The sequence below is a fragment of the Bos javanicus genome, chromosome 26 (genome assembly GCF_032452875.1).
Source record: "Bos javanicus breed banteng chromosome 26, ARS-OSU_banteng_1.0, whole genome shotgun sequence".
Classification (NCBI taxonomy): Eukaryota; Metazoa; Chordata; class Mammalia; order Artiodactyla; family Bovidae; genus Bos; species Bos javanicus.
Genome location: NC_083893.1, coordinates 18,140,954 through 18,167,913, shown reverse-complemented (window position 1 = coordinate 18,167,913; position 26,960 = coordinate 18,140,954). Strand labels below are relative to the sequence as shown.

At 48.7% G+C, this 26,960-nt stretch overlaps 2 protein-coding genes across 9 annotated transcripts in view; one reads left to right on the top strand and one right to left on the bottom strand.

Annotated features, from left to right (window-relative positions):
• The window catches only part of SLIT1 (slit guidance ligand 1), a 173,466-nt gene extending 168,263 nt beyond the window's left edge, over positions 1-5,203 (top strand). Inside the window, exons 33-37 of the mRNA XM_061402968.1 lie at positions 1,087-1,217; positions 1,709-1,863; positions 2,929-3,217; positions 3,774-3,985; positions 4,786-5,203. Of these exons, the coding sequence (XP_061258952.1) occupies positions 1,087-1,217; positions 1,709-1,863; positions 2,929-3,217; positions 3,774-3,985; positions 4,786-5,024 (1,026 nt within the window). The 3' untranslated portion in view covers positions 5,025-5,203. The remainder of the gene's footprint in view (positions 1-1,086; positions 1,218-1,708; positions 1,864-2,928; positions 3,218-3,773; positions 3,986-4,785) is intronic.
• A 14,834-nt stretch (positions 5,204-20,037) lies between these two features.
• LCOR (ligand dependent nuclear receptor corepressor) overlaps positions 20,038-26,960 on the bottom strand; it is a 124,181-nt gene continuing 117,258 nt past the window's right edge. For all 8 annotated transcript variants that reach the window (XM_061402961.1, XM_061402959.1, XM_061402963.1 and 5 more), the window contains one exon: positions 20,038-25,668. In XM_061402961.1, the coding sequence (XP_061258945.1) occupies positions 21,342-25,668 (4,327 nt within the window). In that variant the 3' untranslated portion in view covers positions 20,038-21,341. The remainder of the gene's footprint in view (positions 25,669-26,960) is intronic.

Below are 26,960 nucleotides of genomic sequence, written 5' to 3'. Positions count from 1 at the left end.
CAAGATTCCATTCCCTGTCCCTACTGCCATGCTACAGTCCATGGTGTCGCAGAGTTGGACACGACTGAGCGACTAAACATACACACACATCCCAACCTCCATGTCTTTCTTCTCTCTTTCATTTGTCCTCTTCGCTTTCCTTTTTCTCATAACCTTTTAGCCTCTCAAACATGCTCACTCTGCTCTCCATCCCATGATCTCTTCTGCAAAATCCTGTCCACTCACATCGTCCACTAGCAAGACCACAGCTAACTTAACTGCTCAACAAAATAAAGCTCATGGAAACCCGGCCCAGCCATTGCCTCGGGCACATCCTTGGAGAGGCTTGGTTTAGCCTGCTGTCCCGCTGCTGGCTCTCCTCTGCCAACTCGAGTTGGACCACAGTCAGCAACCTCAGGGAAGATCGCTGATTGGCGTGTCTCAGGCTACTTGCCCATCCCTGGACCAATCACTGAGTCCAGCGGGGACAGGGTACTATGATTGGACCAGACTGGCCCATGTGTCAGCTCTACAGACCAGGGGGACAGCATCTTTCCAAGAAGAGGGACAGAGCAGGAAAAAACCATCGTGGCTCCTACAGCATCATCACAGCAGAATCTCTCTCCCAAGGCACAACTCCAGCTTTTGCTTGCATGGCTCCAGTGATGAGTGCTTGCTTCCACAGTTGTTCTAGCTATTTGAGAGTCTTTCTGAATTTGTCCTTTCTATAGGTTCCATCCGGGTCCCAAGGCAGCTTCCTGAGGCACACAGAACAGGATACCCTAACTGTTCTCTCTGGGCAGGTGGTCCCAAGCTCTTATATACCCCCAGCGCAGAGTTTCCAGGCCTCAGCTGGCCCATCTGTCCTCCCCTGCCTGGCCATGGCCGACTGGCAGTGGATGGGGTTCTAGTGGGGTTGGGGGAACGGGGAGTGGGAGAGAGGACCCCAGCCTGGGTCAGCACCCGCTGAAGGCTATGTCACTCAGGCAGGGGAGGACAGTTCCGCCCGCATTTCTCTTTTAATGGTGGGTCCTCCTTCTGCCCCACCTGCCAGCCTGTGCTGCTGCTGTGTGGGGTGGGGTGGGAGAGAAAGTGCCATTGCCATAGGTCTCCACGGCAGAAGACAATGGAATCCTGCTGTACAATGGGGACAACGACCACATTGCGGTGGAGCTCTACCAGGGCCACGTGCGTGTCAGTTATGACCCGGGCAGCTACCCCAGCTCCGCCATCTACAGGTAGTGCTTCCTCCTGCCCACCAGCTGCCCTCAAGGGCTGGGGAGGCAGGGGTGTTGCTGCCACAGAGAGGTCTTCTGGGCCAAGAGCAGGTGCTTATCAGGATCCCCAGAGATCTGGGCTGCTCAAGTGGAAATGGCATTCAAACCACTGGGTCCAGTCCCACACTGGGTCTGAGGATCTGGGGCCTGAGCTGTGGTCCCAAGCTTCCCCATCTCACCACCACCTCACCGGGGGCTCCACAGTGGGGAGGGAAGGCTGATTAGTTGGAAACCCCTGCCCCAAACTCCTCAGCTTTCCCAAAAGAGTCCCCCGAAGGGGAACATGAGGGACCAGGTCAGAGCCCACCGAGTTTCCACAGTCCTTTCTCTCAGAGATTTGGTTTCTTGGGAAGCAGGTGCTGGACCAGTGGCCTTTCTAGGGAAGTGCCTGGGGAGGGACGGGTCAAACTGAAGGCCATTCCGTTGGGTGGGGACACCTCGTCTTCTTCCAGCACTGAGACGATCAACGATGGGCAGTTCCACACAGTTGAGCTGGTCACCTTTGACCAGATGGTTAATCTCTCCATCGATGGCGGCAGCCCCATGACCATGGACAACTTCGGCAAACACTACACCCTGAACAGCGATGCCCCCCTCTATGTGGGAGGTGAGGACCTGCAGGCCTGGCTGGAGCTGCAGCTGGCCCTCCCCGGGCCTCCCCATTGTGTGGTGGTTATTCCAGGTGGGGCCTCTCTTGCCCTCTGGCCTGAGGCTTGCCAGGATCAGGACTGTCCTGTGGAGGACATTCCAAGGTGGCAGTGGGGGTGGGGAGATCCTAGTGAATGGCCAAGCTGCATGTGGATTGTCCTCCTTGCCTGGAGCCCACTCTGCTCGCTGCCCACCCAGACTGACCAAGAAGGATGGAAGTGTGGGTTGGACCTGAAGCCTGGCCTGGGAGGGGGCTTGGCCTTTCCCAGCCACCTTTTGCATGGCAGCCACCTTTCCTCTTGCTTTTAGGCCAGAAGGGGGCTTGTTGGTCATTCAGGGTCCATTCTCAGGGCCCTTGGGAGTTCCACGCGTAGACTCCTTGCATCAGCTGGGGACCTCCCAAAGGGGCTTACAGGCTTCGCGGGTAGATGACCCCACCCAGCACCTGAGAACGTTTCTAGGTCTAGACGAGACAGGTTTCTAGCTGCAGCGGGGCCATCTCAGTGCTGTGCAGGGCCTTGCTGAGACTCTGGACAGGTATGAGGGATGGGGTCTTGGATGCTAATCCCAGCTCTGCTGTTTACTAGTGGTGCAATTTCACTGAGCATGGAAATCAAAGGGGTTTCAGCAGCTCTGAAGTCAGAGGGTTGCTGTGCAGTGATGACCACGAAAGTGGGTGACAAAGTGCTGTACACATGAGTTCGAGGCCCAAGTCCTTCGCTGATGGGAGGTAAACGCTGAGCTTCTGGGCAGGAGCCTTGGATGAGGGTGGCCAGGCTCAGGCACCCAGAGCATCTCTTGTCAGCTGATCATAAGGAAAAGAGCTTTTCCATTTCTCCTGGGAAGGGAGTCTGGCCCCTCTAAGGTGGCAAAAGAAACATTGGCTCTGGGTTGCAGAGACTGGGGGACAGATGCTGAGGGCACTAGGGAACACTGTAGAGATGCCTAGCAGACCTCAGGGTGGGGTGCTGGGCATGGTCTGAGCCCAGCGTGGCCCAGCTCTGACCCCTCCCCTCCATCCCAGGGATGCCGGTGGATGTGAATTCGGCTGCCTTCCGCCTGTGGCAGATCCTGAATGGCACCAGCTTCCATGGCTGCATCCGAAACCTGTACATCAACAACGAGTTGCAGGACTTCACCAAGACACGGATGAAGCCAGGCGTGGTGCCAGGCTGCGAGCCCTGCCGGAAACTCTACTGCCTGCATGGCATCTGTCAGCCCAATGCCACCCCGGGGCCCGTGTGCCACTGCGAGGCCGGCTGGGGGGGCCTGCACTGTGACCAGCCAGCCGATGGCCCCTGCCATGGCCACAAGTGAGCCCTACCCACCTGTGGGTTCCCTTCCCTCCCCCGAAAGTTCCACTTCCCCATGGTGAGGAAGTGTTAGTTACTCACTTGTGTCCGACTCTTTGCGACCCCATGGACTGGGGCCCACCAGGCTCCTCTGTCCATGGAATTCTCCAGGCAAGAACACTGGAGTGGGTTGCCATTCCCTTCTCCAGGGGATCTTCCTGACCCCAGGGATCGAACCCGGGTCTCCTGCATTGCAGGCAGATTCTTTACTGTCTGAGCCACCAGGGAAGCCCCCATGGTAAGGAAGGACTATACATTTAAACCCCCAGATTGGAACATGTAGCCTAACACAGGGTTTTATTGATATTTCTTGGTTTTCAGTTTTTATTAACAGGCAAAGGACCCTAGGGACAAACACAGAAGGATATTTTGCTCCCTTTGTTTCAGTTTTGGGAACAGAATAACATCCCATGAAGCCCAGGGCTGCAGGGCTGGTGGGGCGTGGGGAGGGCTCCCCTGGGGCGGGCTTGGACTGGCTGCGGCCTATCCTCACAGCGCCTCTTCTCTGTCCCCCTAGGTGTGTCCACGGGAAGTGCGTGCCTCTGGATGCTCTTTCCTACAGCTGCCAGTGCCAGGATGGGTACTCGGGGGCCCTGTGCAACCAGGCCGGGGCACCTGCAGACCCCTGTGAGGGCCTGCGGTGCCTGCATGGCCACTGCCAGGCCTCAGCCACCAAGGGGACACACTGTGTGTGTGACCCCGGCTTTTCGGGCGAGCTGTGTGAGCAAGGTCAGGGGCCCCCCTCCTGACATGCCCTCTCCAGGGTCCCTCCCCACAGCTGGCTTTAGCGACTTGACTTTTCTTTTTCCCAACCTCAGTGGCCCCTCTGTGCCCCTCTCCCCTCCTTGTGGGCAGTAGTGCCCCCAACCTTCTGGGCTCTGAGCCCCACTCCCAGACCAGTGCTCTATCTCTCCCTGGCCCAACTTGCGTTGCAGCCCCTTTATCTGGGCTCAGTGCCCCTCTGGCTGGGGTCTCTCCTTACCGAAGAGACCACCAGGGTAATAGCATCTTAGCCCATCACCTTGGGACCTAGAGAGCAGCAGGAGGTCTGAGAGTTGGGGACTCCTTCCCAGGCCTTTCTGGCCCACATGACCAAGATGGCCAAGGGGCTTCCACTGAAGTGGGTAGGGAGGAGCCTGAGAAATCCAGAACTCAGGCCCCTTTAGGTCCCCTATGCCAGACCCTCTGGCTCCAATTCCGTCTCTGACATCATTGCCTCCCAGGCTTCTAGCCCCTTCTTGAGCCCACCTTACTGGCGCAGCCCAATCTGTCCTGGAGGCTCTTGGCAGCTAGAATATTCTTCCTTTCCGCTGACCTCACTGTGGGCCCAGGAGGAGGCCTGTGCATGTGCATGCCGGGCAGGGAGGATGTGGGGATGGAGGTGGGGTTTGAGAGCTGGAGGGCTGTGTCCAAGGATGCTGTCCCCAACTCCTGCTCGTTTTTCCTCCTCATCTTCCTTCTGCCTCCCCAGGGCAGAGCCGGCCCTCGGGTGTGCCCTGAGGCTTTCTCTTGGTGTCTGTCCCATCCAGAGTCCGAATGCCGGGGGGACCCTGTCCGGGACTTTCACCAGGTCCAGAGGGGCTATGCCATCTGCCGGACCACGCGCCCGCTGTCGTGGGTAGAGTGCCGGGGCTCATGTCCGGGCCAGGGCTGCTGCCAGGGCCTGCGGCTGAAGCGGAGGAAGTTCACCTTTGAGTGCAGCGACGGGACCTCTTTTGCCGAGGAGGTGGAGAAGCCCACCAAGTGTGGCTGTGCCCTCTGCGCGTAGCGCCTGGAGTGCACGGGGAGGGGAGAGGGCGGGAGAGGGGGCGCGGCCGCAGCAGAGACTGAGTGGCCTGTATCTGGGCCGGCGTGCTGGCCATCACCACGGAGACGCCTAGGCACCCTGCCTTCTGGTGGCAGGTCGGGCCAGAACCACCTTTCTAAAGCAGAGGGCGCCTCAACTGGCAGGGCAGGGCGGGGCGGGGCGGGGCGGGGCGGGTGGGCGTGGCCGGGGCTGCAGTCCGCCCTCTCCGGAAGTGCCTTGCACAAATAGGCGCTTAATAAATAATTGTTGAATGAATGTGTGCGTGAGGTCAGGCCAAGAAGTGCAGAATGGTGACACCTCCTCTTTGCCTGCTTCCTGGGTCTCAGGAAGGGACTGACCCTTCCCAAACCAGACGTCCCCTCTCGCCTGTGGCCCGGGCAGGCCCCAGAAGCCCTCTTGCCCACTGCAGATAACCCTGAAGTACTCCCAACCTCCCCAGGGGCAGCCGGCCTAGCTCTTAGCTTTTGCTGCGCGTCTGCCGGTGGTAGGCCGGGCTGCGGAGGGGAAGAGCGCCCTCCTGCTGGCCAGGATGGGACCAACCCCTGCCCCCCGGGGCTGAATGGAAGCCACAGCTTGCTTGGGAACGGGCCTGGGGGTGGCGGTAGATCTTAGGACCAGACCTCTGAATCCTAAAGTTATGGAATGACTTAACAATTTCAAGGAGGGTGCTCGTGTGGAGGAAAATGACCGCTGGGATTGCTTAGGGTGGGGACCCCACCAAAGAGGACAGAGGGGTTCTTGGTTCCAGCTGAATAAACATCACCACCTCCAGACATTAGCCACCAAGGAGGCATTGGTCCTGGGCTTCCCCAGCCACCAGCTGCTGGCTAGCCCTTGGCAGGGGTCCCTGGGGGCGTAGGGGTATTGGGCCAGGCTGCAGGTCCAGGGAGAGGTCTCCTTCCGTGTAAACTGGGCTCAGAGCTCCTTGTGCTGCCGACCTGCTGGGAGCAGCGGCTCAGACATCAGGAAACCTCTGCGGGCTCTGTCACTCCAGGCAAACTTCTTCCCCATGGGCCTCAGTCTGCTCAGCTGATGGGGAGGTGGGATGACTGAGCAACAAGGTAGACCCTTCCACTGTGGCTCCAGGGGAGAAACTGGAGGAGTTGGAAGATCTATTTTCATTAATCACATCAGCTAAGTATTTATGTGCCTACCCGGGGCTGGGGACCGTGGGTGTTCTGCCCTCACAGACGGACGTGAACTGAGCCTCATAGGGGTGACCAGGATGCCTGGGAAGAGAGCTGAGCAGAGTGAGGGCTCCAACCCACAGACCCCGGCCCCGGCCAGAGCTGCTCACTCTAGGTGTTTGCACGGAAGGACTCAGTATCTGAAGAGCCATCGAATAAATGGCCGTGTGACTACAAATGTTTCTCTTCTGTGCATAATGAAGATGTGGAAAGATGGTCTTTTCACCTCAACAGGAAGCTGGCTGGAAGGAGGATAGGTCATGCTCTCCCATCCCAGTGTCTCCCCAAGAGCGTGTGCCCCTGGGGGCCCCTGATGGGCAAGGAGGGGGAGCATGTCCCTTTCCTGGCTCCTTCTATCTGCAAACAGAATGCAGGGTTAGGGGGTTGTGTTGAGGTGGACCTTGTGCCCATGGGCAGTGGGCAAAGTCCTTGATATTGGGTATTCCAGGGCCTCCTACAACTGACTGAACTTGGCACATTCCACTCCCCTGGGACTCAGGCCAGTGAGTTTGTGTCCTGGGAGCCCTGCAATGGGAAAAGAACCCTGCCCACACTGCCTACCTGGGGAGGTGTCCTCATGGCTGGATCTGCCCCTCAAAAGGGGCCAGGCTCTACTTTCTCGAAATGCTGAACAAGGCCACAGTGCCCTTCACACCCATAGGCAGCAGCCTGGGCCTCTCCTAAGATTGCATAGTATCCCTGTCTTACCTAGACTTTCTGCGCCACTGTGGGACCCTGGACAGCAGCCAGCACCAGGCTGGGTCAGCATGAAAGCTCAAGAGTAGCTAACTTGCCCCTTTCCTTGGAACCCACCAACCCTGAGACACATACCTTCCCCTAGCCACCACCATTGCCTGCTGACTTGCAGAAGCCACTCCCTGGGCTTGAGGGGCACTGACAGGCAGGACCTCTTCACTCTGCAGAAGGTAGAAAGGACATCTGCAGATAGGTGCTGGCTGCCAGGAGTCCTGCAGTCCTGGGGTTGGGAGAGCAGAGGATGGAGTGTTAGGGAGCACTCTGTGAGCTGGCCACTGTCCCCATCCAACCCTCCACCACACCCCACACCCCAGCCCAGCTCCACTCTCACCCTCTGTTGAGCTGGAAGATTGGGATCCATCACAGAGTGAGTACAGCAAGGGGGCCCAAGAGACCTGTGTGCCCCAGGATCAACTTTTTATCAACTGAACCGCCAACTCAAAAGTTGCTAAGAAGCTGGACCACCATGCATCTTGCCTATTTGCATTTGGGCCCACTGAGTCCTGGGAGAAAGCTCCTGTGAAATCACCTGAGAAATTGTTTCCAAGCCTTGTCACCCTTTTGGTAAAGATCTCCAATTCACTCTGATGTTGCCATCGGCTGATTCCACTGAAGAGACACAAGCAGGACCAGTCCCATGGGTGTTGCTGCTTTTGGTCAGTGATGTAGGCGGCAGTGGCCTGGGCTCCCCCTGCAGGTGTCGGAAACGGAAAAGGCTGGACTTTATCTCCTCTTTGCCTGCTGTTAGCCTAACCATGAAAGTATCTCTTTATACAGAATACTTAACAGATTCTAATATATATTTGTATTTCATTTTGTTATAGTATTTTTATATGTTAAAGTCAACATCCAGTGTCTTGTTTTGATTCTCAGATGCTATGTAGTTGTGATGTTCTGTTTTGGGGTGGGGGGTGTTTCTGTAGTCTTGTTTTGATCACTCTTTTAAGGAGACTGGTTTAGAACAAGCCCATGGGGAGCCACCTGCTCTTTCCTGAGAAGCTGTTTTAGAACATGTTGGATATTGTCTGTTGTCGTCATGTGAACATGACATGGATTCACACGGGTTCTGCCTTGTTGATGTCTTTTTCTGCATCACGGGTGAGGCCGGGGCTGCTGACACACACTCTCACACAGGCAAGAGTTTCTGGGCTGCCCACCCACCAGCCACAATGGAGGGATGGAGCCCAGAGGCAGCACACGTGGGGCATCTGCCCTTGTAACTCTGGTCTGCCTGAAGTGGCAGAGAAGGTCTGTCATGAAGAAGGAAGGGGAGGTCTGGGGGGTGGCTTGGTCACAGCTCCCTGGAGAACAGGGCCCAACACGACACAGCACGCATGAATCTGGGGACACTATCCATCCTATCTTCTCTTCAAGTGGCACACCCACATTCTGTTAAGATTGTGTACTGAGTCACACCCATATTTAACATGGCTCTGAAGGTTTCAGAGCATCAGGGCAACAGATTCGAGCAGTGTGACCTCTCAAACTGTCCCATAAGGCTGACCTGCCAGGCGCCAGAACAGTGGTTCTTAGGCATCGGTGGATAAAGGAGGCAAATGTTCTTCCACAGTGGTTCTACTATGATTTCAGACCACAGAACTGCACTATGTAGGATGTGTGACCTGCGTGTCTAGGGGAAGATAGGCCCTGCCAACTGGGCCTGCAGAGTCAGGCAGTCAGGCTGGACAAGGCCCCTCCCTTGTCCAGGGCCCCTCCCTCCCTCCGGCTGGCCCTCCCCTGATGCATAAACCAATCTCCTATTCATGGTGATGTTCATATAAGGCACACGGAAACAGCACACTGTCACCCTGGAAGTGGGTGGTGATGGTAGCTGCAGCGCCTTCAAAGTAATCAAGGATTTCGGAGGAAATGAACCAGGTTCAGGGGATAAAGTGTGTTCAAATAGCATTGCCAGCTCCAGAGTTTGGAGAGGCCGGCAGGTTACCTGAGCCCCCGGCCCATCAACTGTACTGCCACTTCTGCTACAGCAGCAGGACAGGGACCTGGTTCCCTCCTATAAAGAGCAAGGGGCAAACGGTAACTGACGGAGATTGTAATGACCTGAAAGGCACGCTTTCCAAGCTACCCAGCTTCAGCGGATCCTACCATGCGCTCATTGTCATGTCTTCATGATCTTTTTTTTAAAAAGAGAAGCCAGGAATCAACTTTTATGTAAACACTAAGTTTTTAGATGTTGTTTTTTAAACACTGGGCTAAGTAAAACACAACTGTCAGTCACCAGTCCACAACCTCTGAGTTCCAGTGGCAGATTTCACAGCCCAGCTAGAGGAATGGGCACAATAGTGCTTGGTTGGAGCGTGGAGGCAGTCAAAGGAATGCCCAAGCTTTCAAGTCTGACTCTTTGCAACCCCATGGACAGTAGCCCACCAGGCTCCTCTGTCCATGGAATTCACCGGGCAAGAATACTGGAGTGGGTTGCCATTCCCTTCTCCAGGGGATCTTCCCAACCCAGGGACTGAACCTGGGTCTCCTGCATTGCAGGCAGATTCTTTACCAACTGAGCCACTAGGGAAGCCCCAGAGTTGCTGAGTTTCCCTGCTGTTGGTGATAATGAATCTCCCTATGTCCTGAGCCCTCAGAGTTAGAGATGACCCCTTATCCCAAGCCAGTCTGCACCTCTCAGGTCAGACTTCAGTTCTTCTACCACAGGATGAATACTGGAGGAAAAGAGAACTATTTTAACAACAGAAAGTTCTAATCTTGAACAAGGTAAGTCTCCAGGCTGACTGCCAGCTGCCGGATTATTTCTGCTGGGTTCTGCATGTCAATGGCCACTGTCAGATGAACCTGTTAATAAAATCATGGTTGATTCCATGAATCACTGGCCTACTGGATCCATCAATATGCCCATCTCCAGGAGAGTTGAAGGACTTCCCAGGTGGCCCTAGTGGTAAATAACCCACCTACCAATGCAGGAGATGGGAAGAGATGTGGGTTCAATCTCTGGGTTGGGAAGATCCCCTGGAGGATGGCATCACAACCCACTCCAGTGTTCTTGCCTGGAGAATCCCATGGACAGAGGAACCTGGCAGGCCATGGTTCATAGGGTCGCACAGGGATGGACACGACTGAAGCAACTTAGCATGCACGCAGGAGAGTTGAAAGAACATAATGGAACAGGTCATGAGGCGAGTAGATGGAAGGATTTCCTGCCACCTTTCTGCCACAACCCAGCATGGGCTAGGGAGCTGGGATGCTGTGTACTTCACCCCTTAGATTCAGCAACGAGGTCAGGTGCTCCCTGGACCTCAAGATGAACCACTAGTGCCTTCCCAGTTCTGCCGTGGGAATTCCCAAGGGCCCTTCATTGGGTTTCCTATTCCTTGAAGTTGGGCAAAACTCACAAAATGGCCACAGATCTAGCAAACAGATTTAAGTCCCAATATCGGTGGCCCAGGCCAAAGTCATATTAAGTATTCTGGAGTTGTTTGTTTAAAGATTTTTTTAATGTGGATCATTTTTATAGTCTTTATTGAATTTGTTACAATATTGTTTCTACTCTATGTTTTGGTTTCTTGCTTGTGAGGCATGTGGGATCTCAGCTTCCCGACCAGGGATCAAATCTGCACTCCCTGCATTGGAAAGCAGAAGTCTTAACCACTGGACCATGAAAGATGTCCCAGGAAGTATTGCTTTTCAGTTCCCTCTGGCAACTTAACAAATTTGCCACAGACTACGAGTTGAACACTGGGTTTCCGTGTGTTCTGCACCCTCTCCAGGAACTACTCAAACACATTTTAATATCAAAGAAGTTTAATACACTGCAATAAAATAAGCGCCTAGGAAAAGCTCATGGAATAGATGTCAATGTTAGAGAAATCCCTCCCACACAGCCTCCAGCTCCACACCCCATCCCTCAAAACCAAACAAGAAAATCTGAAACAACCTAGGAAATTCTTCCAAGCTTGGATTTCACTGAGGGCCCCTTTACCAGTAACAAGAACACAGTTTCCTACACAGTCTAAAAGGAAAGCAGAACACAGAAGCACAGAGTCCACAAGATTTCAATATTTGAGACTTGGTACATATTCAAAGTTAAAATAACTCCAACTTTTATAGCTATACATATTGTTTTTAAAGCAACTTAATATATTTTAAATTTCATATATACACTCTCAAAGGTTCTTCAGGTGAGGTATGTAAACATTGTCTAATGAAAAATTTTCAATGTTTCAAACCAACAAATTCACAGCATACATTGAATTTTCATCCATAACAGACACAGTATTTTCCTACACTCACTAACATAGTGGAAATCCAGGCCCAAGGGAAACATGCTGATCACCGGGTTACCATTTGCAGGATTTCTCATGTCACTACTTTTGACAAGACCATCTTCACACAGGTCAGGAGCACACACATGGTACCGGGAAGGAGCGAGGCCCTCTGGAGACTGTCCTTGGGCATCTGGATCGCTGGCTACAACTCACGAGACAGCACACCTGGACAGCTACGAGACTGACCTCGGCAAGGACAACACTGGGAAGAACCAGAAGGACCTTTACAGGAACGGCAGAGATTCATCTGAGAGCTCCCTGGATCCACAGCTGGATCAGCAGCCCTGCCCTAAACTCATTCTGAAGGTTGTGGCCTAAAAAGAAAAAAAACCCAACACGGCACCTGAGCTTCAGTTAAATTGCATGGGCCTCCTAAGACGCTCTGGCCTCGCAAAGGCATTAACTCTAGCCTGAAAGGAGGACCCTGGGCTGTGCTTTTCATACAGGTTGGGGTTGAATTTCATACTATCGTAATGCATATGGGAAAATAATGCCATGAGTTCACAAAGACGACCCGTGCCTGCACGCAGGCATTGGCCAATGACCTTGGAGGAGCTCAATTTTGAAAACTACTTGTTCCCTGAGGGTAAACAGCAGGCTTCTATTGAGATTAAGTGAGGCTAATAAAGGGATTATTTATTACAAGGTAATAAGACTCGGGGAGCCTCAGGCCGGAATTCTATTTTACCCCCACATAATCTACCATGCTCCCTCCCCCCTCCCCCCACCACAAGAAGTAGTCACCTTCCCAATGACACACATAGGTCCATTTCTTTCCTCTTGCTTGCTTTCAGGCGCAGCAATGGAAAGTTTTATCCTAATGCACCCACTTTGATCTAAAAAAACACTAGTGAAAAATTCCAAACACCATCATAAATACAAAAGAGAAGACATATTCCAAAAAGCCTAAAAAACTACATTATTCTATTCATGGTTATCTGGGTGTGGGGTATTTTTCATAAAGTTCAGGACGGTCACAAGGAGAGGTTGCTAAACAGCTTAGAAACCTGTTGGACTGGACACGCTGGGATACTTGGAGGAGCAACTGCCCTCTTTGCACGAACCTAAATGGGTTTAACCCCAGACATGCACTGGGGCTTTGGACATCTCAAACCCAGGCACAGAGGAATATAGGAAATGGGCTAGCTCTTAAAGGTCGGTCAGATATATAGTCAAGGGACTTTGTATTGACCATTTACATTTTTAATGCAAAAAGTTCTTACATTTATGCTATAACCAAACGAGCTTTGCCTCAACTAGATTCTGTAAACCCTAAAAATTCATGTAAAATTGGTAATTTTTCAGTCTCTACGTCCAATTTTTGAGGTGTCTGGTCCTGGCAGATTTCTCATCCATTGCTAGCAGTGTACAATGTGAAGGAGCGTGCAGACAAACAGAAGCAAAAATTCAAGTACAGCAACCTCTCCAGCAAAGGCAAGAGGTCTTAGCAAGAGCTGTTCTACCCCCCACCCTATCCTCTGAGACAAGGGCTAACGCAGAGCCCGGAATAAATGTTATTACCTAGAGTCTTATTGCTTACGGGCAACACATCAGAAAGAACACCTGGAAATCTGCTCTGGGGACTGACCACTGACCAGTTTATCGTACATACATGTGTGTATATATATATATAATATATACCATAACCAGATGAGAAGAGGGGGCAATTAAAGCTTGGATTTGATGTAACATTACAGATCAAACGCCCCAAACAGCTCTCAACCTGCTCATTTTCGTTCTTTCTCCACGTGTGTACTGTGTTATGAAAGGAAGTCCACTGCTCAAAATACATTCTTCTACAATACTACAATGCAAACCAACATCACTCAGAACATGAATCTGTATACAGCACATGTAATAAATATCTTTTAAAAAACTATTTACAACATTATTTCTTGTGAACATTTAGATGAGAGCAAAGTTTACTTTTTCCTGCAAAGGTTAAAAAAGATTCAACTGTCTAGTTCAGTGCTAAATTCCCTGGCACCTAGTTACCCATTCACATTTCATCTTAAAATCAGATTTGCTTACAAACAGTATCTTAGAAAAAACATTCTCCAGCATTACTGTTCAAGTGTCTTCCTCATTTGTTTAGAAAAGACAAAGGGAGGCCATAAGGAAATAGGCAAATTATGGTTCAAATGGATGACACGAATCCCTGTGTGTCCAGTCCCAAGCTCTCTGCAGGCATGGAGCTACAGTTCTCAGGCCAGCCAGCCAGCTCGACAGAAAGAGAATTGTGGCTCAGACAGGGGTGCCCAGGAATGGGGCACAGGGAAGAGGAACACGATGGGAAAGCATCGGTTCTGTTACATCTACGGGGACTGAATTGCAGATCAGGACTCCTGAGAAGTAACGCTGCATACATCTTAGAGCAGACGGCCTCATCCTGTACCATCGGTTATAGGTGGGGCTGACCCACATCTGTGCGGAGGCTTGTGAGACAGATAGGGGGTGGGGGAGGAGGCGGCGACGGCTGTGAGCTAAGGTGCTCAGCACTGTCAAGGTGCGGGAGGAAACAAGCTTAGCTCCCCTGGTTTAAGAGAGTGGGAACAGGTGTCTTTCCTGAAGGTGAGAAAGACTAAAATACATCTTAATGCTTTCTTTAGGCAACCAGTGGTCTCTCCATATCCCACAGGCATTGGTTTGGATTTCCTTGGGGTTACAACGAAGGTTCGTCTCCCTGCACAGGCTGTTGAAATGTACAGTAGAATGGGCCAACTCCGTATATAAGGAGTGGGTGGCTTGAGACAAGTCCCGATGCCACGGCTGGCACAGCTGACCCCATCGTGGGAGACCCACTATGTTCTGGGATGGGGTGACAGTGGGGAATGTGCTCAGGTTCCCGATGCAGTTGTGTCTGCCCCAATACAGTGAGGGCTTCAAGGTTTCACCCTTTTGCCTTCATGATGTAGTTTGGGGGTTCAGTGGCTGAGCAAGGGAGCTGGGGAGGATGGGTTTTCTAGAAAGAACACTTTTTTGGAAAGCCCTTTTGACAGTTTTTGTTTGTTAAAATAAATACTTTCTATAGAAGCATTTGAACAGGAAAATACCACTATTTACACAGTGAAATAAATTTCACAGTGGTGTGTATAAATATGTATTATATATATGTATTTGAAATCAGTCACACACTCTCCTAGAGCTAAGAATGAAGAAATCACTGGTGAAACTAACAACCTTAAGCTATAGGGCTCTAACTCATCCCTACCTGTAGTATAAATATACAAAATTATGCAAATCTTGTTTGTACAGCATCTCTTCCACAAACTAGCTCCCAGATTCTACAGCATTTGCTATAAGATGACATGAAGTGTAGATTACAGAAAACAACTTGAGTGAGAAAGTTGATAAGCTGAATAGCATTTGGACCCAATGGCTAAACATGAGAAGAAAAATAGTCATGAAATGCTTCTAATATGACATACACATGTTCAGCGAAGCACTCGAAAGGTAGGTGGCTTCCTAGAGAAGGTGCCTCCTGGAAGAGGGCTGGGGGCAGAAGGAGAGGGAAGAGGCAAGATGCCAAAGGTGGGACCTTAAAATGAGGTGAGCTAGGCCTGACCAGGCAGGAGTGGGTTTCGCTGGCCGGGCTGGAGAGCCCTGAACTTCGGTCTAAAGCTGCTGGTGTGTTGACAAGGTGCCACTGACATGCTGGTATTTTTAAGATAGTTGAGAATGGGGAATCTGGAATGAGGTTCAAACAGGCAAAGACCAGCCATGTATGTCCACAAGTGACGACCGAAGCTTGGGAAGTGATGAACTCGCCAACATACTGTACACAAATGCACTGTATGGTTTCTGGGGTGGAACCAGCACGCCCCGTACCTGCGGGGAGGGGTGTGTTCTAGGCTCTGGAGTTCATGAGTAAATCCGTGTGTGCTGGGCACTGCTGTCGAGGAATGTCGTTCCATGAGAGTCAAGTTCACCTTAACTCATAAACATGAGGACAATCGTAGTACTTTTAGTTTAAGACTTTGTACTTTTCACTTTAAACTTGGTATTCTGGTAGATCAGATTGAATGTCCACAATTCAACAAATATTCAATGCACAAAGGGAGATGTGTTCTTTAATACACGAACATTATTTAGGAATAATGTGGGATAGCAGCTGCGTGCTAAGATCAACGGGCCAGGAACGGTAAAATCTAAAAGGAAAGGAATGCTGCAGTGCTGGACGCCATGAAAAACATATATTTGTGCCTAACTGACCACACAATTTGATCCTGAATGACGCACTGCAAGGGTTGGGCAAGGATCCGTAAACCTTTTCTGCAAAGGGTCAGGTATTAAGTAGTTTATATTTTAGGTTATGTGGGCCACTTGTAGTGGGTCTAAAAATGGGTCTCTTTTTCTTTAAAACATAACCCATTACAACCCACACAAAAAAATGGGTCTCTTTTTCTTTAAAACATAACCCATTATACCTTGTTTAATGCATTCCTCCAATCTCTGGCGGATTATACAACCATGGGCAAGTTGGATCTTTTTTAATGAGCCAAAAATGAGTAGCTTTTTAATGAGAAAAAAGCTACTTCCATGTGGCTTGCCTACAGAGCACTTCGTGTTAAATGGAATGGTCCCACGCAGGTGAAAGAGCCTCTGTCACCGAGCTTGCCGGCCCCTCTGAGCACTGACATAAACCACCGGGGCTCTGGGAAAAGGATCAAAGGGAAGGCATTGCAAGGAAGAGCCAGCTTTAGCTCAAACCAGAGGCAAAAAACCATGAGCAAGGATGCCTGCGAAGTGCCCCAGGTGATTCCCTGGGTCCTCAGTACAGCATGGCGAGGCCTGAGCTGGGAGCAGCATCAGAGGGCTCTGGGGTTTTGCCTCCGCATGACTTAACATCTTTAAGGGAAGGAGGTCAGACCTTTGTCTTCCAGCCCATGCACTGTAGATGACAGCAGTTGGCTCTCATGTTTCAAGGGATGAGCTGTATCAAAGGCTGTCTCAACAGGCTTCCCAAAATCCTGCTAGTTTTAACTACAGTAATCTTTTTGTTCTTTTTTCCCTGAAAAGGACTTGGGAGCAAGCCTGGGGCAAAGTACACAATGCTGGGATGTGAGGACTGCCTTGTGGATGCCTGACACAGACATGACTTCATACTTGGAAAAATTTCAGTATTTCAGTGGATATCAAGCCATAAGAAGATAAAAACTCATAGTAAACAATTCAAATGATAATTATCTGTTTCAAAACATACGAAACAGTCATTGTTTCAGAGCCACTGACAAAATTTTATCAATCCTTCATTTTGATAAAAAGCAGAGAAACGGATCCTTGAGTTTTGGGGAGGGAGAAGACAACACCTTGGAAGTTAACTGGATTTAACCTAAAGATATCATCCATAACTTCTCAGTCATATTCAGGTTATAATATGCTCCAATTTTCTATTATTCTTTCTAAAGCACTTCAAGCTTCTGTTTTTCAGTTGTTGGCTTGCTTTTAATATAGTTATTTTGAAAGAAGAGTGTGTGACTGAAAAAAATATCAACGTCAATACATTTTCCTAGAAGCTGGCCAGAACTATAATAAACAACAATTTGGGTTTGTGATTGGACTTTTTTTTTTCCCTTTGTGAAAAGGCTTTTCATACCTAAACGTAAGGTTCAGAAAACTGAACATCCACCTAACGAAGTCTGAACTAACTTTGAAAGAAAGAAAATCTTGGCTTACTTGATTAGTAATAAACAAGAAGTGAAGCCAGAGTCAAGTCTATGATAAAAGCGGAATGAAAGGAGAGGCCCAGGCCACATGCTTTTACAACTCCAATTCCTATTTGCTCATGGATTCTGACTCTAGAGGCTAAAGGTGATGGGAGATTCTAACAGGATGTGAGGCTAAGGCAGTTCAGGTTTCAGGAGATGGTACTTGATGTGCAGTGGCAACATGTCTCTTTCGTAGCAAGAAAAAATAAAGATATAAAAGGAACAAAATTGAGGTAAGATAAGGAGGAAGGAGAAGCGGACAGAAAGAAGAGGCAGGAGAAAGGAGACGATAAACCAGCTAAGTTCCCCCCCGCTCCCGCCCCCTGAAAAAAGATTCTTCTCTCAAGCATGGGTCAACAAACTTTTTCTCAAAGATCCAAGGAGTAAATATTTTAGGCTTTGTGGTCCATGTGGTCTCTGCTACAGACACTCAACTCTGCTGTAAATACATACAGCCATTGATAATACCTAAATGAATGGGTAGGGCTGTGTTCCAATACACTTTTATTTACAAAAGCATGACCAGCCCACAGTTTGCAGAGCAGTGAAGGATCATCTATAGGCCAAATGAGAGCCTGCATGGGCTGACCTGAAACCATAAGGAGCAGGCGGTTGGGGTACCCTTTGCCAGCACCTGGGGAAATTCCAGTTCTGTCCCAGGGAAAGTGACCAGATACCAGACTCACCGATGGTGACACTACAGCATCTCCAGCTTGCCTCACGTGGCACGTTGGCCTTTCCTTCTTGGCTCTTAGGCCCACTGCTCAATAGGCACGCTGCCCACAAATGACAGTGACAGCTTCAGTCTTCACTACAGAATTCATCCCAAGGGAGAAGAGTCCAAACTTCAAAATGACTGTCATGAAGTGATGTTTACTGATGACCTATCTGAACTGTGAGAAATTTACCTGCCCAGTCTCATGACGCACAGAGGACCCCATTAGAAGAACCACGTTTATGAAGTGATGACTAACTACACCTCTTCCATCTATACTACACAGGAACAAGGAGGCATGAAACCCATGGCCCAAGATTATTTTTAAAATAAGGCTTGTGTAGAAGTCTTTAATGAAATGCAGATACAACAGAACTGGCCTACCAAAGGGAGCCAAGGGACTAGCAACTTCAGGTTAATAGACGTGACTAACATTTGTCTATACGTAGCCTCAGAAGCAGAACAAAGGTCCATGGCCTTCCTGCTGTGCTACAAGACCATTAACATGTCTGCGCCAGTGCCAGGGGTGAGGTTCTGGACCCTGATCAAGGGCACAGATTCCAGGTGGTTCCTCCAAACTCGGGGAGCCTCAGAGGGTAGAAAATGGGGAGATGGAAAAGGGCCTCCTAAAGAGGGCCAGCTCTGGGGAGCTATGGTGGAGCTTTAGTGACTGCTTTCCAGGCGTCTTCCAGCTCCCCCAGAAGCTCACAGCGAATACTGATGTTCTCTGATCATCAACGTCAGCTCCAAAAGTCACTTCTCTGAGTACAGGCCCAGGAGCTGAATTCCTTTTAAATTTGGAATCCAGAAGGTGGGACAGACTGCCTTTGCATCCGGTGCAAGCCACACTGGGACGATGGCTACAGGAAGGAGGTCTGGCAAGGAGGGGAGATCAAGGGGAGTCTTGAGTCAGAACCAAGTCTAGGCTTGGAAATGTCTGAGAGACAGGCTTGCCAGCATCTGCTGCAAGTGTAAATGGGCCTTCCAGAGTTGGACCTCAAGTCTACTTTTTTCCTTTCTTCTATTAGTAAAGTTAACTGAATCAGCAAAAGTGAGATTCAACAAATATAATTCTAAACTTTTAAGTGTCTTACTTATGTAGAATCCCAATCTATTTAAATGTAGTCTGTTATAAAGTGTAAGTTGATTTTAAAGATGAGCCATTGCATTGGTAGGTATATAAAATAAATAGATGCACATTGATATCTTTTCTCCAATGCTGTCTAGAATGGGAGAGAAGGCTATGATCTTGAAGTGATAAGCTTTTAAAAATGAAAAAGAAATGAGAAAAGGAATGGAATGGATTATAACCTGCAACTGGAAAAGTGCCACCTACCTCCAGCCTGGCATCTCTCCCTAACCTAACCCACGCACCCTTACAAGGTAGTCTGTATGCAGCTACGGGGCACCCTGAACGTACGTACAGGGGTCAGCACACCTGATGTGGGCAAACCTCCACTGTTAAAGTCACCACAAAAACAATATCCAGTGACGGCTCTATGAAAAGATTTTCTAAAAAACTTTAAAACCACTTACATAGATTAAATGAACCTACTTAAAACACGTTAATGCTTCTGTGCAACTTAATGCTGAGGAAGGTTGCCAACACACACACACTCAGCAGTTTCATTAATATAGGTAGCTCTGGAATGGCCAAGGTCAAAGATACAAAAAAGAAAAAAAGACTCATGGGATAGAGGAGATACTGGGGCGGGGGGGGTGGGTGGGCGGGGAAGGCTTCTTTGAAGATAGTAAGCTTCACTATCTGCAAAAATCAACACCATGCTCAGTTTCCCATGAATCAAACACTGCTTCCTAATCCTATCCCAGAAGTTTTCATTATATACAGCAAAACTTTAACAGAATGGGTAGAAAACTTGTTTTATCATGATCTGAATGAACTAATGCATGAAAACAGGTACATCTGGGTTTATCCAAACAGATTTCAAGCAATAGGGATGGAAAATCTTTTAATAAAAAGGACGGAATAGCAGCTGTCCATACGAGCCTATTTTGGGGACAGAGCATGTCAGAGAAGCTGGCTGAAGCTTTAGCGACCAAGACTTATTGGCAGAGTGGCCCAATGGAGATGCCGAGTACACACTGTGTTATAATGGAGCGATGCTATAGGCACCAAGGTAAAGCCAGTACACTCATTTCAGGTCTCAAACAACATCAGTCACAAATATTGCAGCTCTCACTTCTGAGCCATGGAACAGAGCCCGACGTGATAGAGGCCATTGTGATTCTATAAGCATTAACTACTAGTATGATGTTAATCCATCAGAAAGGGCATCTACTCTAAACATGTACATTTCACACTGGAATACCAGCTGAGCATCAGCTCCTGGTACTGGGGTGTGTGTGGGCACACAATGAGATGTTGGTGCTACTTTCTCCAACTGAAAGGCTGCTCTGACCTTTTTATAATTCTGAGTCTGGTGCCATAGTGATTTGGGGGATGCTCATAGAGACCCTAGGCTACATTTAAGCCATCTGGCCTATGCTAATTACTCAGCTCATGAACAGCCTATCACACTGCATGGAGAAGAATTTAACTGGGGGAATGGGAGACATTTGTGGCTTTACAACCACATGCAAATACCCCCAAACACACACATACTCTTTTAAACTTTCCTATTACTGAAAACAACATTTTGGCTTTCTTTGAATACAGAAGTACTCAAGACAAGAAAAATACTTAGAACGGTCACTCTTATCCCAATTGTCAAATTACAGCAAAAAGACATTAGCTTTTTTTTTTTTTCTCCCAAAGTAGGATGAAAACCTCATTAGTGTGCTAGCAAGCGTGCAAGATCAAAAATGAAAAGGATGGGAAGAATCAGTAATGCAAACAGTTTGGGGGATGTGAGTAATTTTCAGACCTCATATATCAATATTAACACCTTGTGACAACCTTTTGTCCCACGGGCACAGAATTTAGAATATATTCCCTCAAATGACAAAACATCAGAGATGAGTGACCAACAACGAATACGAATTTTTAAAAAGGGGTAACAGAAGTGTTAATCTTTTATAATAATTATAAATTCCCTCTGCATTCTCCACATACTGTAAAAGTGATTTGGTTCAGCTTTCAAATATCGTTTAGACAAACAAGACAGAGGGAAGCTCACTGCGGGGGTTTGCAAAGAGGAGCATCTGTTCGTGTACTGACACTGCAGGGTGGCTGCTGAAAAGCTACGTTTATGTGCGTGATGGTGGTCTTCTTGGCTACAGTACAAGTGCTTGTGCGTCAAGTATAAAATACAAGCCTTTAATCACATAGATCAGCTTTTTAGCTTTTGTAAATTTAAAAACAAAAAGGATAAATAAGGCACTGTACTTTTAAAAACTAAAACTGCTTGGTTCCAAGTTTAAAACCCAAGGAACAACCAGAATATAATATATAACTTCCCTTACTCAGCCTCAGAGAAAGACTCTGCAAGTTCCCTTCTCCATCTGAGACGCACTTTCTGACATCTTAAATTGTGGTGTTCTCCATTAACTGCAGATTTGAAAGGCTTGATAAGCTTATAAAAGCAGATTTAGTTAATGCAAAATAAAGGTTGCTTCTAATAGAACAGTTTTAGCTCTGGCTCCTGCCCTGCGAATCACTTTGCATCCAACCGCCTTCGTTTGCTGTGCGAAGAGTCCAGCTTTGCCTTCCGCTTTCGCTTTCTCTGGGCCGCACTGTTCTCTGGGGTTTTTGTTGAGGGTCTGGCCCGAGTCTTTCCACTGCTCTGCTTTCTATTTGTGGCTTTCTGTGGCCTGGAAGAGGACTCACCTGCCCCTTTTTGCTTTGCAGATTTTGTCACCGGATCCGAGGCAGAGGGCTGGGTAGGTCTTTTGTTTGCATTCTCTTTTTCTTTCCTGGAGGGCGGGCAGCTCTTCCCAGGTGATTTTTTAGGGATCTTCACTTTATTCTCTTTTGAAGACGTCTTTTTGGGCAGCTGGCTGCTTCTGTCCCTTGCGGCTGGCTTCTTGGCAGCGGAGATTCTGGTGGACCCATCAACATGCCTTTCCCTGCTGGCCCTCACCGCAGGCCCTTTGTCCTTCCTGTCCTGAGTGCTGCCGCCTTCTGTCCTCCTGCGTTTATTCTGAACCTCGGCTTTTGGCAAGACCTCAGGCACCTGCTTCCCTTTCCTTGCCTTCGTTGCATCGGGGCTCTTGGGTTTAATGGGAAACCCATCTGCACCGACTTGCAGGGCGAGCTTGGGGGACATCAGAGGGTTGATGCACACACTCTTGCAACTCTGTTTGCTTTCCACAGCCGGACCAACTGGGCTTTCGAGTTTCTCGTTCCTGATCAAACGCTGCTGGGCTCTGAGCTTTCCTCGAATGTTGGAGTACTTCCTAAGGATGCGGGTACTGGCTGGGGTCGGTGAGCTGGTGGGAGGATGGCTGCTTCTACCTTCCTTGGCCTCCTCTACACTCTCTTCAGGACTGGAGCTGAGGCTCACGTCACTGCCATCCTCTGGCTCCACCTGGTCGGGATTCTCTCGAAATTTAGCCCAGAGCTTCTGTGTTTTCCAATTGTTCTTGGCAGGAGTAGCTCCGGGAAATTTCTTCAAGTGTTTTTTCAAGCGTTCGGCCTGTAGTGAACTGGGGTACAGGCTGGAAGGAGGGTACTTCTGAAGAGGGTGCTTGACGGGTGGGATGTCACCTGGAAGACGAGTATTGACCTTCTTCACAATGACGAGAGACCGGGTTTCAGTTGTCTCTAAGAACCACTTACAAACATTAGACAATTTAAAGTTTGTCATAAACAGCATCTGAACAGGAGAAAACTTCTGAACCTCCAGTGAACCCCGACATTTCCGTGACCTTTTCTTGCTCTTCCAAATCTCCTTCAGCTTGTCAGACTTGTTCCTTGCCCTCGGCGTTGGCTGGGCTTCTTTCTCCAGCTGGATCCAGCCCTTCTGAACTTTCATGTACTGGGCGTTGAAGTTGGCAATGAGCTCTTGGTTCTCCTCCTCAGCACACCATTCCACAAACTTGGGCTGCTCGTCCATCACGGTGTCCACATCACCCTCATCTATGGGATCTCCACTCTCGGAAGCTGCATTTTCCTTTGGGATTGGGCTTCCTTGTGCTGCTTCCTTTTCGGAAGTCACTTTTATAGTATCCAAAGAGTCCAAAGAATGAGTGTGTCTTAGGTTGTAGGTGGAGGAGGTCAGTCTTGTAAGCCGCGGGGCCCATTTTGGGGGCACTGCAGTGTCATCATTTCCACTACTTGATGATCCCAGCGTGCTAGACGGCACGTCATCACTATCGCCATCTTTATGCTGGCTGTCGGCACTGTCTGTTTCATTCACGGCCTCCTCCGTCTCCTTTGCAGGAACAGGCCCTGGCTTCCCCTGTGATTGTTCTGGGAAAGTACAAGGAATGCTTTCAGAGGGCTCTTGAGTACTGTTCTCACCTAATTTAGACTGAACATAGATTTCCAGTTTCTCTCCAGGCAGGGTCTGGCCAACTGTGGCTAAGGGATCACTGCTGGGGAAAATACTTCCTTCTTCCCCCTTGACTTCTTTCACCAGCATGTTTTTCAAAGTCTGCCTGGTGATCACCCCACCCACTTCAACCTCCTGCTCAGCGTCTTTCTCAGGGGTCTTTTCGTTGACAACTGGGTTTTCAGTGTCTTCTAGAGCTTTTGTATGGCAGCCTTCAGTAGGGAAGCTCTCGGGTGTTGTCCCAACAGGGTACCCTTCTTTTTTAGAGCGTTTTGCACCAGAACTTTTAGAAACCTTGACATCAGCACTAGGAGAGGAAGAATCTGAACTTTGATTTTTTAGGCACCTCTCGGCAGAGGAAGAATCTGCAAGTTGACTTCGCAGACACCTATCAGAGGCCTCCGGGAATTTTCTACCTTTTTTCTTCTTGTCCAGATTTTCTTCAGGTGACTCGGTGTTTTGATCGCATGCATCTTTCTCTGAAGGATGTTTTACATCACCGTCCTCTCCCTCTAGTTTTTCTGTACCACCTGCTGCCTCACTTTCCTCAATCTCACTGGGGTTTTCATTTGTCAAAGTGCTGCTTTCCTTCGAGAGTGGGTCGGTATCTAGCTCTTGAGCGTCTTCGGTCTCAGCCTCAGTAGCGACACTTGGCTCTTCCTCGGCCTTTCCTGGGCTCATGGGAGGATCCAAGCCCGCAGAGGCACTTTGACTTTCTGAACACAGAGGGCTTTCCTCTCTCTCTGCTGTTTCAGGAGGGGAAACAGGTCTGGGGGCAACATCGTCACTGCCTCCCTCAGAAATGCTGTCTGCGGAGGGAAGTAGGGGACAGTCTCGGGGTACACTCATCTCCTCTGTACTCAGCACTTCAGCTGGCTGCTGGTCTCGTTCAGGGGAAGACATCTCACTTCCTGTGGGAGCTGAGACCATGGAGCTGCCTTCTGGTGGGTCCTCTTCAGGAAGATGAGCAGGGAGGGGCCACACTGGGCTGGAGGCTGCTGTTTCTTTTGATGTGGGGGAGCCACTTGGGTTTGCGTTATTCGTCACGAGGCAAACCTCTGGCTCTTGAGATTCCTTTTCAGGTGATGCATCTCTGTCTCCTTCCGTGAGAGGGGTTGTTTCTTTACTAGGTTCTTCAGGCTTGTCTTCTCTGGGATGCTCTACTTCTACTGCAGGTTGAGGTGCTGACGTGACAATGGTCTGCTTGGGAGTGACCACTGCCTCTGATGCCACAGTTGAGCAGCTTGCTTTTTCTTGGGAGTGTAAATTCTTGGCCAGCGTGCGAACGGTTGGCAGCTCACAACAATCGCCATTGAAAAAGTATCCTCGAGTACTCTTCCTGGCTGTTTTCCGAGAAGATAATATCGATCTTTGATTCTCAAAGTGGCATTCTGTTATTGGCTGGCTGATATAAACGACATCACACTGGTTATCATAATCATTTATCCTCAACCCTGATGCTCTTTTACTTTTCCGAGCTGTCTTAATGGAGGTGGGTATCATCTTGGTTCGTGAGTGTCCATTCGATGCTTTGTGTACAGGTGGCATGGGGCTGGGGGCTAACCAACCATCTTTGGAATGATCAAACTGGCTCTTATCACTGGGCTGTAAATGGTAACCCATTTTATTTCTTCCTAGGGAGTGAAGATGGTTCTCTTGCTTTGGCCTTGAATCTTGTTCACATGCCTCTAAGTCCTGGCGTAAAGGTGTTTTTGAGCTACACTGTAAAGCATTCTCTTTGTCAGCAGTTCTAGGTGAATTCCCCATAAACCCTGAGTCCCAAGCCTCTTCTGATAAAGCTTTGAATGAATTTCTTTGAGAAACAATACAGCTGTTGCTCTCCTCATTATTTTCAGCTGCCGCTTTTACTGCAATTAGATTTTCTACTAAAGCTGCGCTCTGCACATGGTCTTTACCATCTTCACATATTTTCACATCTGTGTCTTGCTCCTGTTCAGTGGTCTGCCCCTCCAGGTTCTTAGAGATGCGGTGGAAGTTTAATGAGGAAGAATTCGGTGCAGTGAGGTATCCCAGAGTGGAATTATCCATTGAATTAGGTTTAGTGGTTGGAAGTTCAGAGGAATCTTTTTGGACAATAGTCAGAGTCTTCTCTCGTCCATCTACAGAATTTGTCTCAGGCAGAGGCTCCTTTAGGGCCTGCTCTGTCAAATGTGGAGGGCTATGAGAGCCTCCAGAGTCTATGGACAAGTCTACAGAAGTAGAAGACTTCATGTTGAGACACAGAGCATCCTTTTCTGCATGTCTGGTGCCTAGCTGGGCACAGCCAGCATCGCAGGTGGAGGCGTCCATGGCTCCAGAATCAGAAGACTGCAGGTCCTCAGAGCTGGGCTGAGACTCAGTGTACAGATCGTTCAGAACACGAATGAACTGCTTCTGATGATGTGTGCACAGTTTGACCATAAACTTCTCCAGTGGGGACTTCGACTGATGATTAGAATGTACTGCTATTGCCTCTGCTGAGTTCTCACTAGACAGACAAAGAGAAAGAAGAAATCAGTATGATCATTCTCCAAAGAGCCATTTTTACATTATGAAATTCATCAATGTTACTTATGTTTTATTCTCTGTTCAAAACTGCTTCTCAGGGCCCATATGCTTTTTATTCAATAGTGTAGGAGCATCTACTCAATGAAAACATAAGCTCCTCTCTTCCTTTAGAGCAGGGGAGACACCTGTGACACCCTTGGGTAAGTGACTGCAAAATCATTTTCAACTCTCGGACTCAATGAGATATACACGAGGACTTAACAAACTCCTCCTGCAAGCTGCAGACTTTGCAGCTCACGGGGAAGTCAGGAGGTCCCTGCTGAAGGACTCCCCAGGAGGTACCTGGTGTCCAGGTCCACCTAGTGCTACTAACTGCTGTTACTACGTGTTATAGGACACAGTCTGGGAGACACTGGACAGCAGTCTACCCGTTACCAGTTGTGTGACTTTGGCCAAAACGCTGAACCATTTTAGATCTTAGTAGAGCACCTGCCCCATCGACCACTTAAGACAGTTGCAAAAGAAAACCTACAAAGTTTATACAAATACCAGTTACCATTATTGTTAGCCAATCACATTAAACATGCTTCAGTGAAAATAACTCAGAGACCAGAAATGTACATTAATACTTTCTTACAACCCCACAAAGCGGATTTTCTAGACAATCAAAGTTTATCCTTCAAGCAAAAAACATTAAAAATTTTAAGTATTTTTGGTGGAAGTCTTTAAAAAATGGTCTCTTCCTCTGAACATAATTTATTCTTTCTTAATGACTCAAGGGTCATTACCATGTACACTAATATTGAAGCTTGGCTATTATTTTTATTATGCTGAACTGAAATATATTGATAGCTTTGGGAGCCACTCAAGTAGGTAAATCTACTGCTTAAATACAAAAAAAGTCAGGTGGCAGTCTGTATTTTATTAAAAATCTTTCTTCTGCCTGGCTTCCAAAGATCAGCTATGTTTAGCGTCTCGTTTTTACCTTTAGTTGAATACTTCTGCTCACTAGCTGAGAATCCAAATCTCAAGTGCTAGACTGGTACCTTACGTGAAAACAAGCAAGCTCTGAATGAAGGCTAGAAGAAGAGTTTTGTAAGTAAACCACATAGATTTCTCGACAACTTCAACTGCTCAGAATCCTTTATTTCTGTTTTTGGCTCTTGGATGTGTTCCTGATATTTCTGAGACAGGTAGCTACAAATAAGTGGGATAGTAACAGCCTTTTCAATGTATCAAAGAATATATCCTAAGTACATTTTAGCAATACAA